The sequence below is a fragment of the Anomaloglossus baeobatrachus genome, chromosome 5, assembly GCF_048569485.1.
Source record: "Anomaloglossus baeobatrachus isolate aAnoBae1 chromosome 5, aAnoBae1.hap1, whole genome shotgun sequence".
Lineage (NCBI taxonomy): Eukaryota > Metazoa > Chordata > Amphibia > Anura > Aromobatidae > Anomaloglossus > Anomaloglossus baeobatrachus.
The window spans coordinates 27,686,669-27,699,017 of NC_134357.1; the positions used below are offsets into that span (position 1 = coordinate 27,686,669).

The window sequence follows — 12,349 nt, forward strand, 5'->3', positions numbered from 1 at the left end:
TTGGTGGTATACCATCACTTCGCTTCTGTATGAGTCCAAATCATCCCCAAATTATAATAAGTCACAAAACATTTCTTTGGTATATCAATTAATTTACTACTTGTGGTCAATGAGTTTCACTGCTTTGTTAGGGCGGATCATGGTCTCTGACCGATGCACTTATTTCCTGTGTAATATCTGTTCTGAGACAACACACAGGAAGAGTAGACAGTGTGCGCACTGACCATCACCCACAGTCACTGTACTATCAGAAGGAGCACACCAGATACAGCCGAGAATTACATTGTGTTGCTACATACATGGAGGCAAAATGGAGGCAAAAGGTAAGAAAACAGAAAATAATGGAAATAATTTATCAGAAAAATAGTAAAAATCATCATAAAAGGGAAATTTAAAGTTCTTCTACATTCTGCAGCATTTTACATATTTGTAAACGGCATAAATTCTAAATTCTAGAATTTAATTAAGGCAAATGAAGCAGGTTTTGGATGGTTTTATTAATCAGATACGAGAAAATGCAAAAAGCTGAAATAAGTATTTTCTAAAACAAATTCACTGGAAAAGTAATCAGGATTCGGTAGGTTTGGATGATAAAAATTAGGATTTATTAAATAGATCACAAAGGAAACAATTGAAAAAAGTAAAACAACATTAAGATATTATGGAAATCCATACAGTATCGTTGAATATTAATCATAGCAAATATGTTACATTTAAATTCATTGATAAAGATTGATGGGATTAGATGATTAGAAAACTTTGAGCGTAAATTGATTTTTCAAAGTTGAATTACTCTGCATTTTTATAAGTTTTTAAAATATTTTAAAAGTCTGGCATCTAGAGAACATTTATCAGATTTTTTTTATTAATCTATACTAATAATATGATTAGAGGCTCATTCTGAAATCTGTTTAATGCATAACAATGATAACCTTGTTTTCACGGATAGCCCTCGTACCTATAATAGTGACTAGGGCTGTTCACATTTCTGTGATTTTTCGTGGATCAAGCACAGAGACAAGTCCGATATTGATTTGAGTGTAGGATAAATATTGGCATTGCAAGTCTATGGGTTCATGAAAAAATTGGGCATCCCTCCATTGCCATCCAAGTCCGGTCTTATTTTCACAGACTGTAAAGGGTACTTTACACGCTGCGATATCGGTACCGATATCGCTAGCGAGCGTACCCACCCCCGTCGGTTGTGCGTCACGGGCAAATCGCTGCCCGTGGCGCACAACATCGCTAACACATCGTCACACGGACTTGCCTTCCCTGCGACGTCGCTCTGGCCGACGATCTGCCTCCTTTCTAAGGGGCGGTTCGTGCGGCGTCACAGCGACGTCACACGGCAGCCGTCCAATAGCAGAGGAGGGGCGGAGATGAGCGAAACATGCGCCCACCTCCTTCCTTGCTCATTGCTGGTGGACGCAGGTAAGGAGATGTTAATTGTTCCTGCGGTGTCACACATAGCGATGTGTACTGCCGCAGGAATGACGAACAACATAGTACGTGCAGCAGCAACGATATTTGGGAAAGGAGCGACGTGTCAACGAGCAATGATTTTTCACGTTTTTACGCTCGTTGATCGTTGCTCCTTGGTGTCACACGCTGCGATGTCTCTAACGGCGCCGTATGTTCGTCACTAAAGACGTGACCCCGACGATATATCGGTAGCGATGTCGCAGCGTGTAAAGCACCCTTAAGACAGGAGAAGATTTAAAAATTTATTGTTTTAACTTTCAAGGAAAACTGATGAAAGTCGGGCAAAAACTCTGGTGAAACTTTTTCTTGTATGTGAAAATACCGGAGCATTAATGAGCCCTTATTCATGAGAATACAATTTTTAAGCATTAGAAGACAACTATTTTTTGTGAAGACGATGAAATGCAGTTTTTAATTACAGAACAGCAAATTAATTAGCGTTATGATGGTTTTAATGAATTCAAAAAGAACAATGGAATTAAGTGAACCTATCAGGTGCAATATCCAGCCAGAACCACGAGCAGCTCTGGGTGCATATTACCGTGTTTCCCCGAAAGTAAGGCCCTGTCTTACATTAATTTTACCCCCAAAAGTCCCACCCTGCCTTACTTTCGGGGGAGGTCTTACATTGGAAAAAAAATGACAATCCTCCCCCCTGCAGCCTCCCCATTGTTTGAGATCCGGCATCCACCCCTTCCTCCCCCCTGCAGCCTCCCCATTGTTTGAGATCCGGCATCCACCCCTTCCTCCCCCCTGCAGCCTCCCCATTGTTTGAGATCCGGCATCCACCCCTTCCTCCCCCCTGCAGCCTCCCCATTGTTTGAGATCCGGCATCCACCCCTTCATCCCCCCTGTAGCCTCCCCATTGTTTGAGATCCGGCATCCACCCCTTCCTCCTTCCTCCCCCCTGCAGCCTCCCCATACAGTGGTTCTGCCCCCCACTCTGCCACCACACACACTGACACATACGGTACCGGTACAGCCCCACACGGCACCCACACACATATCGTACCGGTACCGTACACACACACACACACACACACTGACACATACAGCCCCATACGGCACCCATACACATACCGTACACACACACACACACACAGAGTTTCGGAACTTACCGAAATCGGAGCGAGCCTGCAGGCGGTGACGTCGCGGCTGATTTCGGCCAATCAGCTGCGAGCCGGCTGACTGGCCAATCGCAGCTCGAGCTGAGGGCCAATCAGCTGCGAGCCGGCTGACTGGCCAATCGCAGCTCGAGCTGAGGGCCAATCAGCTGCGAGCCGGCTGACTGGCCAATCGCAGCTCGAGCTGAGGGCCAATCAGCTGCGAGCCGGCTGACTGGCCAATCACAGCTCGAGCTGATGGCCAGCAGGGAGCCTTGCGGGGGCCATTCACCGGAGGCGGACCACGGGTGGCACGAGACTGGAGAAGGCCTGGATGGAGCGAGGGAACAGCGGCAGCGGTAAGTTCCTGTACTTTCCCCAGGGACCCCCACCCATATGCGGCCTTACATTACGCCGCGACCACCACCCATAGGCGGCCTTACATTCCCCGGCTCCCCCCGCTACCCTGCCTTACAATCGGGGGGTGCCCTACATTGGCGGACCCCCCCGAAACCCCCACCCTGCCTTACTTTTGGGGGGGTCCTACTTTCGGGGAAACACGGTAGTAATCCCTGCCTAACTGTCCCTGTATCTAGTAGCACGGATAAAGGGATCTTTAGAAAAAGTATTTGTAAAGATTCTATATACTATGCTAATGAGGCCAGTGATTTGTCATAAGGGTGTTAGTTTCCTTGACTAGTCGTCCTCCTTAGCATGTAAGCACTACCCTGTGGACGTACTAACTTCCTAATGAATGCACAGCATCAGAGGTATGGTTGCTCTCACCTCAGCTGCCACCTCTGGTTTTTAAGGCTCCGTTACACGCAACGACATTGCTAACGAGATGTCGTTGGGGTCACGGATTTGGTGACGCACATCTGGCCTCGTTAGCGACGTCATTGCGTGTGACACATACGAGAGATCGCTAACGATAAAAAATACTCACCTAATCGTTGATCGTTGATACGTCGTTCATTTCCATAAAATCGTTGCTGGTTCAGGACGCAGGTTGTTGGTCGTTCCTGAGGCAGCACACATTGCTACGTGTGACACCTCAGGAATGACGAACAGCAACGTCCAGCCAGCAACGAGGTGGGCGTGACTTTCATGCGGCTGCTCTCCGCCCCTCCGCTTCTATTGGACGCCTGCCGTGTGACGTCGCTGTGACGCCGCACGAACCGCCCCCTTAGAAAGGAGGCTGTTCGCCGCCCACAGCGACGTCGCTAGGAAGGTAAGTCCGGGGGATGGGTTCTAGCGATATTGCGCACCACGGGCAACGATTTGCCTATGACGCACAAACGACGGGAGAGGGTGCTTTCAACAGCGACATTGCTAGCGATGTCGCTGTGTGTAAAGCCCCCTTTAAGCTCAGTGCGCATGATCAGAATGTGCCAGTACTTCCGGTCATGCACACTACACCAGTTTGAAGCCGGGCCACATACACCCGGTTTCATAGTGTGCATGACTGCAAGTCTGGGACTTCTGATCAAGCACTCTGAGCAGAAATCCAGCATTGGGGGCGGTGAGATTGACCATACCTCTGACGCTGCACATTCATTAGCATGTTAGCATGCCCACAAGGGAGTGCTTACATGTTAAGGGGGCTGACTAACCAAGGGAGGTAATGCCCTTGTGACTAGTCCCTGCGCTCATTAGCATATGATAAAATATCTTTAGGAATACTTTTTCTAAAGGTCTCTTTATCTATGCTAGTGTATACACGGACAGTTAGGCAGGAATTAGCAATATACACCCAGAACTGCTTGTGGTTCTGGGGGCACATTGCACCTGACAGGTTCCCTTTAAGGAATTAGATCACTGGAAAAAATTGTAAATGTAAAAAAAAAAAGTGAATTTGGTTATTGAACACTAAAAAAAATAGGTTTTTTTTTCCAGTTAATATAGCAAAAAATACTTGTAACATCCAAAAAAGTAAATCTTGTAGGGGGTTAAGGAGACCCTGGTGCTTATTAATATTACTTGGGGTGAAACTATAGTCAATGTTATATCCACCATAAATATTAATCACAGAGTTCACAATTATTGCGTTATCTTCACAATCCTCACAGATAAGCGGAGGGTCTGGACGCCGTCCTGGAAAGGTGCGATTATTACCGTCCTCTTAGGAGTCATTATTATCCTCATCCGCATTATTGAAGCTCTTGGTAAGTGACAGTTCTTATTATTTCTTATTATTCACACCAATTATTGTCAATTTTCTCTTAACTGACCTGCATTTAATCTGCGATTCATTTTTTACCTATTAGTGTGATTGGTACCTGGATATCTCATATAAGCTGCAACTAAAAAACAGGTATTTGGCTGTAGATTACAATATCTCTATTTTTTTTTCTCCAGTTTATAGGATTGGAGATTATAAATCTACACTTTCAGAATTGAAGAGCGCTCCGAATGAGGAGCTGTGTGTGCCCAGAATTAACATGTCCATAGGTAAGTAAAGGATAAATCTTATTCTCTATTTATACCCGAGTCTCCCCTGCTTCCCCTCACCTCTCATGATATTGCAGTTTCCTCTTGATGCTGATACACATAGACTGTAACGTGATCCCTCCCAATCACTCAGTCTCTGTAATGTGATTCCTCCTCCTTCCCTCTCACAGCACACAGTCTCTGTAAGATGATCCCTACTCCTCCTCTCACACAGCACACAGTCTCTGTAATGTGATCCCTCCTCCTCCCCTCTCACAGCGCACATTCTCTGTAAGATGATCCCTACTCCTCCTCTCTCACAGCACACAGTATCTGTAACATGATCATTCATACTCCTCTCTCATATCACACAGTCTCTGTAACATGATCCCTTCTCCTCCCCTCTCACAGCGCACAGTCTCTGTAATGTGATCCCTCCGCCTCCTCTCACACAGCACACAGTCTCTGTAATGTGATCGCTCCTCCTCCCCTCTCACAGTGCACAATCTCTGTAATGTGATCGCTCCTCCTCCCCTCTCACAGTGCACAATCTCTGTAATGTGATCGCTCCTCCTCCCCTCTCACAGCACACAGTCTCTGTAATGTGATCGCTCCTCCTCCCCTCTCACAGTGCACAATCTCTGTAATGTGATCCTTCCTCATCCCCTCTCACAGTGCACAATCTCTGTAATGTGATCCCTCCTCCTCCCCTCTCACAGTGCAGTCTCTGTAACATGATCATTCATCCTCCTCTCTCACAGCACACAGTCTCTGTAACATGATCCCACCTCCTCCTCTCTCACAGTGCACAGTCTCTGTAATGTGATCCCTCCTCCTCCCCTCTCACAGTGCAGTCTCTGTAAGATGATCCCTCCGCCTCCTCTCTCACAGCACACAGTCTCTGTAACATGATCCCACCTCCTCCTCTCTCACAGTGCACAGTCTCTGTAATGTGATCCCTCCTCCTCCCCTCTCACAGTGCAGTCTCTGTAAGATGATCCCTCCGCCTCCTCTCTCACAGCACACAGTCTCTGTAATGTGATCCCTCCTCCTCCTCTCTCACAGCGCACAGTCTGTAATGTGATCCCTCCTCCTCCCCTCTCACAGCGCACAGTCTCTGTAATGTGATCCCTCCTCCTCCCCTCTCACAGCGCACATTCTCTGTAAGATGATCCCTCCTCCTCCTCTCTCACAGCGCACAGTCTGTAATGTGATCCCTCCTCCTCCCCTCTCACAGCGCACATTCTCTGTAAGATGATCCCTCCTCCTCCTCTCTCACAGCACACAGTATCTGTAACATGATCATTCACACTCCTCTCTCACAGCACACAGTCTCTGTAACATGATCCCTCCTCCTCCTCTCTCACAGCGCACAGTCTCTGTAACATGATTCCTCCTCCTCCTCTCTCACAGCACACAGTCTCTGTAACATGATCATTCATCCTCCTCTCTCACAGCGCACAGTCTCTGTAACATGATTCCTCCTCTCTCACAGCGCACAGTCTCACTACTGCATTTCCATCTTCCCTGTATTTTTATGTATCGTTGATTTTTTAAAAAAATAAAAACAAAATATAAGGATAAGTACACTTCAAGATTGGTTGTAACCCCTCACTTGCTGGAGGGACAGGCATTTCCTCTTTTCCCTATTCAGGTTTACTTGTTTCTTTCACATAAAGAGAAATATAGAAATGAGTTATATGAGGAGCTCTGCATGAACAAGACCGACAGATCTTCTGGTAAGTCAATAATTATCATGTAACAGCTCATAAATATTCACAAGAAATAGTGAAGTGGTAATTTACATTAAAATGATTGTCCAGCTGCTTTGCTGAAGTGAATAAAAGTTGACTTGCAATACCAAGAATGGCCACTACGTAATGTATGGCGCTGTGATGTTAAAAAATTTGTAGTCCTGCCTTTATTTTCAATTAATTCTTTAAAATAACATTGCTATCTATACTCATCGTTCACCTGTAAATGTCAGTCTACAATTAAAGTTTGGACATTTGTACATTATGGGCCCGATTCATTAAGATTGGCGTTTTATACTCTAGTTTTAGTGATGGATGCGCCAGACTAAGATGCGCTCAATTCATTAAAAGGTGCACCGCAGCTAATAAATTAGGTCCATCTTATCACTGTTGTGTGTCTATGTGCACAGTAAATGATTGGAGTACATTTCTAGCCTAAGTAACATTTGACGAATATTCTTGGTGGGCTTCCCCTCGCCAGTCCTGGTTAAATCTGTCAATGGGGCAAAATGTCACAAGTTGCAAAATTTGTATGAAAATTTGAGTTGCACAAAAGTTTTGCAAATTTTCAAAGTGTCATACATCAGAATTCTGACCAATATATCTTGATAAATTGGGGTCTTTATATTTGGTAAATTTTAGGTTGTCTTCTGTGTCCTTATCTTTGGCATCTACATGGAGATCAGTGTTATTACTACTCAGATGTAACAGGGAGAACCTGGAGCCAGAGCCGGGAGGATTGTAAGATGATGGGAGCCGATCTACTGGTCATAAAGGACCGGAAACAGCAGGTGTGATGTCTGCGTCCATATATAAGGATAATATAGGACTAGATGACTGACCCCCATATATACAGATAATATAGGACTAGATGACCAGCCCCAAATATAAGGATAATATAGGACTAGATGACCGGCCCAATATATAAGGATAATATAGGACTAGATGACCGGCCCAATATATAAGGATAATATAGGACTAGATGACCGGCCTCATATATAAGAATAATATAGGACTAGATGACCAGCCCCATATATAAGGATAATACAGGACCAGATGACCAGCCCCAAATATAAGGATAATATAGGACTAGATGACCAGCCCCATATAAAGGATAATATAGGAACAGATGACCGGCCCCATATAAAGGAAAATATGGGACTAGATGACCGGCCCCAAATATAAGGATAATACAGGACTAGATGACCGTCCCCATATATAAGGATAATATAGGACTAGATGACCGACCACATATATAAGGATAATATAGGACTAGATGACCGGCCCCATATATAAGGATAATATAGGACTAGATGACCGGCCCCATATATAAGGATAGTATAGGACTAGATGACTGGCCCCATATATAAGGATAATATAGGACTAGTTGACCAGCCCCATATATAAGGATAATATAGGACTAGATGACCAGCCCATTATATAAGGATAATACAGGACTTGATGACCGACCCCATATATAAGGATAGTTTAGCACTAGATGACCAGCCCCATATATAAGGATAATACAGGACTAGATGACTGGCCCCATATATTAGGATAATACAGGACGAGATGACCGGCCCCATATATAAGGATAATATAGGACAAGGTGACTGGCCCCATATATAAGGCTAATATATGACTAGATGACCGACCCATATATAAGGATAATATAGGACTAGATGACCAGCTACATATATAAGGATAATATAGGACCAGATGACCGGCCCCATATATAAGGATAATATAGGACTAGATGACCGGCCCCATATATAAGGATAATATAGGACTAGATGACCGGCCCCATATATAAGAATAATATAGGACTAGATAACTGGCCCCATATATAAGGATAATATAGGACTAGATGACCAGCCCATTATATAAGGATAATACAGGACTAGTTGACCAGTCCCATATATAAGGATAATATAGGACTAGATGACCAGCCCATTATATAAGGATAATACAGAACTAGATGACCGGCCCCATATATAAGGATAATATAGGACTAGATGACCAGCCCATTATATAAGGATAATACAGGACGAGATGACCGGTGCCATATATAAGGATAATACAGGATTTGATGACCGACCCCATATATAAGGATAATTTAGCACTAGATGACCAGCCCCATATATAAGGATAATACAGGTCTAGATGACTGGCCCCATATATTAGGATAATACAGGACGAGATGACCGGCCCCATATATAAGGATAATATAGGACAAGGTGACTGGCCCCATATATAAGGCTAATATATGACTAGATGACCGACCCATATATAAGGATAATATAGGACTAGATGACCGGCTACATATATAAGGATAATATAGGACCAGATGACCGGCCCCATATATAAGAATAATATAGGACTAGATAACTGGCCCCATATATAAGGATAATATAGGACTAGATGACCGGTCCCATATATAAGGATAATATAGGACTAGATGACTGGCCCCATATATAAGAATAATATAGGACTAGACGACCGGCCCCATATATAAGGATAATACAGAACTAGATGACCAGCCACATATATAAGGATAATATAGGAACAGATGACCGGCCTCATAAATAAGGAAAATATAGGACTAGATGATCGGCCCCATATATAAGGATAATACAGGACTAGATGACCGACCCCATATACAGTATAAGGATAATATAGGACTAGATGATAGAGATCTGCTGTATCCTCATATCTATTATATGTCTGATATGAGGGACGTTCTTTATTTTTTACAGGAGTTTATACAGTCATCTCTCACACAGCGGGGAGAGGACACATATTGGATTGGACTTCACCGTGATGGAGACGTCTGGAGATGGGTGGATGGAGGACAATATAACAGCAGCTTGTAAGTGACTCCTGACACCAGCACTCACCGGCCATTACTGTGATACATCTGATCACCGGGGTCTGGACCTCCCTTATAATCACTGATTTCTCCTGATTTCTTCTTGATTTTTTCTCTTATTACTCAGGTTCCAGATAAGGACACGGAGATCAGGAGACTGCGTAATAATGACCGGATCTGATTATTATCAGGTCACCTGTAACTCTACTAACAGATGGATCTGTGTAATGAAAGCCGTGAGGATCTGACATCAGTATTATTGTCACATTGTGAAAGATGTAAGATTTTCTATGGTAATGTTCACACAATGGACAAGAAGCAGATGATTCATGCCAGGAAATGGGCATTATACCATAGATCAATGCTCCACAACTCCAGCCCTCGCGGCCCCCAACACGTCATGTTTTCAGGATTGCCTCAGCATTACACAGGTGTAGGCATCATCACTTTTATTAATATATTTATTATCATTTGTACAATATTAAAGAGCTCCTGAAAACATGATCTGTTGGCAGCTCTTGAGGACTGGAGTTGGGGAACACTACCATAGACAATGGGCAAAAGACCAGGAAAATATAATCAATGTTTTAGAGTGTAGCTTTGATATATGGGCCTTTCCTTCTGCTAAACTTTATGCTTTAAGCCAGAGATTACAAACATTGGAAAATAAAAAAGGAATATGCATATAGTTTATAGAAGAATGACATGACGTGATGTGACCACAGCGGCCAGATATTATATGAGTGTCGCTATTTCACCAGCACTGACTCCGGTTCTGCTCCTCGGCTCCATGTGTCAATGCCGAAAATGACCCCAATCATTTATATACGAGGCACAATATCTCTAACATCGGCAATCACACATCAAGAAGTTAAAAGACTGTGATACTAAACATATCGTAGTATTTTCTTGACAAAGACTGAAACGATTCAATGTTTCCCCCATCCCTCATCAGTAGAGATGAGAGAATATATTCGAGTGGAATTTATTTTTATTGGAATGTACAAAAAGATTGTTGTATTTTTGAAAATACAGAATATTTTAAATTTACTTTGTTGTCGGTCATCAGTTTTCTGAACCATAGATGGTTGAAAAAAGTTGTTTTTTAAAAAAAAAAAACCCTTACGCTAATCTGTCCGGCCGTTCTGCATCTCGTCTGGTCCTTAGAGCCCCCTCATTTTCCCCCCATCATGAGCTGCATCCCTTTCACCCTGGGATGGCTATGACCAGGCCTCAGAAGAAGACATCCTTATACGGGCATCACACGATACGATATATCGGGCAATATGTCATCGGGGTCACGTCGGTAGTGACGCACATCCGGCATCGTCTGATATATCGTAGCGTGTGACAGCTACGTGTGACGGTGAACAAGCAGGAATACTCACCTTCTCATTCATCGTTGACACGTTGCTCAGTTTAAAACTATCGGCCGTCCGTTTGTTCATCATTCCCGTGGCAGCACACGTCGCTCCGTGTGACACCCCGGGAACGATAAACACAGCTTACCTGCATCCTGCCGCTAATGAGGAAGGAAGGAGGTGGGCGGGATGTTTACGTCCCGCTCATCACCGCCCCTCCGCTTCTATTGGCCGGCTGCCGTGTGATGTCGCTGTGACGGTGAACGTCCCTCCCCTTTCAGGGAGTGGATGTTCGCCGCCCACAGCGACGTCGCCTGGGAGGTAAGTACGTGTGACGGGGGGGTTAACGACTTTGTGCGCCACGGGCAACTAACTGCCCGTGACGCACAAACGACGGGGTTGGGTACGATCGCTCGTGCAATCGCACGATAGATCGGCTCGTGTGAAGCCCGCATTAGGGCCTCTTCCTTTTGCCATCGCTTTTTTGACCGAGAGTGAACAGGCCAGGAGAAAGAAGAGGTAACTTTGACTACCGGCCGGCAAAGGGGGTTGAACAGGTGAGCTGAGGATAGGTTCCTTTTTGGGGGTTTTACATATTATGTTTATTATGCTCCGAGGTCTTCAAAGATTCAGTTCAAAATGTGTAGAATAAGTTTCAATATTTTTCTAGAAACTGGGAATGTTCTGTTTCATCTAATTCTACAAATAACATTTTTGACATTTTTTATCCAAAAAATGGGATATCCTTACCTCCTTTCTAAGTGATGTGTTATGTGTCATGTTAGGTTTTGCTACATCTTTATGTAAAGGGAATGAAATCCATAAATGTTTGTCAGATCGCGGGTTTCATACAGTCATGTGACAGATCGGTCACAGAACGTTAAAAAATGGAATTAGGTAAATCACTGATATACATCAATTTTGCTGACTATAAGATAATGTGATCTATATGAATTTTAATGTACTGAATCCAAAAATCACATCCGTTTCTTCCAGTCATGCCCATTTTTCTTGCAAAAAGCTGTTTACAAAGGAACTATCACAGTAATAACATAACATTATATATAATTTTAATTTTATGATATAGATATTGTGAATACGCAATAAGAAATGCTGAATATGCATAACTATGGTATAACTATTAAGCAGTTAAAAACTGACGACGTTGGAATTTCATGGCATATGTAAGCCACGTGAAAACTGTCAGCAGCATTCAGTTATTCAAGAGGCTTACAAGCTGCAGATGATTCATCTCTTTTATAAAGGTTGACTATGCCATCCGACACTGGAACAGTTTGTGGATGGTACATGAATGATCCTAATGTATTCTGTTACATTTGTGGTTGT

At 43.7% G+C, this 12,349-nt stretch overlaps 1 protein-coding gene across 1 annotated transcript; it reads left to right on the forward strand.

Annotated features, from left to right (window-relative positions):
* Window positions 1-244: 244 nt before the first annotated feature.
* On the forward strand, window positions 245-10,618 carry LOC142313240 (C-type lectin domain family 7 member A-like). The gene is made up of 7 exons (XM_075352225.1): window positions 245-323; window positions 4,658-4,753; window positions 4,947-5,039; window positions 6,698-6,757; window positions 7,415-7,563; window positions 9,529-9,641; window positions 9,769-10,618. The coding sequence occupies exons 1-7, from the start codon at window positions 311-313 to the stop codon at window positions 9,887-9,889; spliced, it is 645 nt and encodes a 214-aa protein (XP_075208340.1). The 5' UTR covers window positions 245-310; the 3' UTR covers window positions 9,890-10,618.
* The last annotated feature ends 1,731 nt before the right edge of the window (window positions 10,619-12,349 follow it).

Coding starts and splice junctions, on each gene's coding strand:
- LOC142313240 (XM_075352225.1), top strand. Junction 4,754..4,946: donor CCGCATTATTGAAGCTCTTG/GTAAGTGACAGT, acceptor TTTTTTCTCCAG/TTTATAGGATTGGAGATTAT. Junction 6,758..7,414: donor CAAGACCGACAGATCTTCTG/GTAAGTCAATAA, acceptor GGTAAATTTTAG/GTTGTCTTCTGTGTCCTTAT.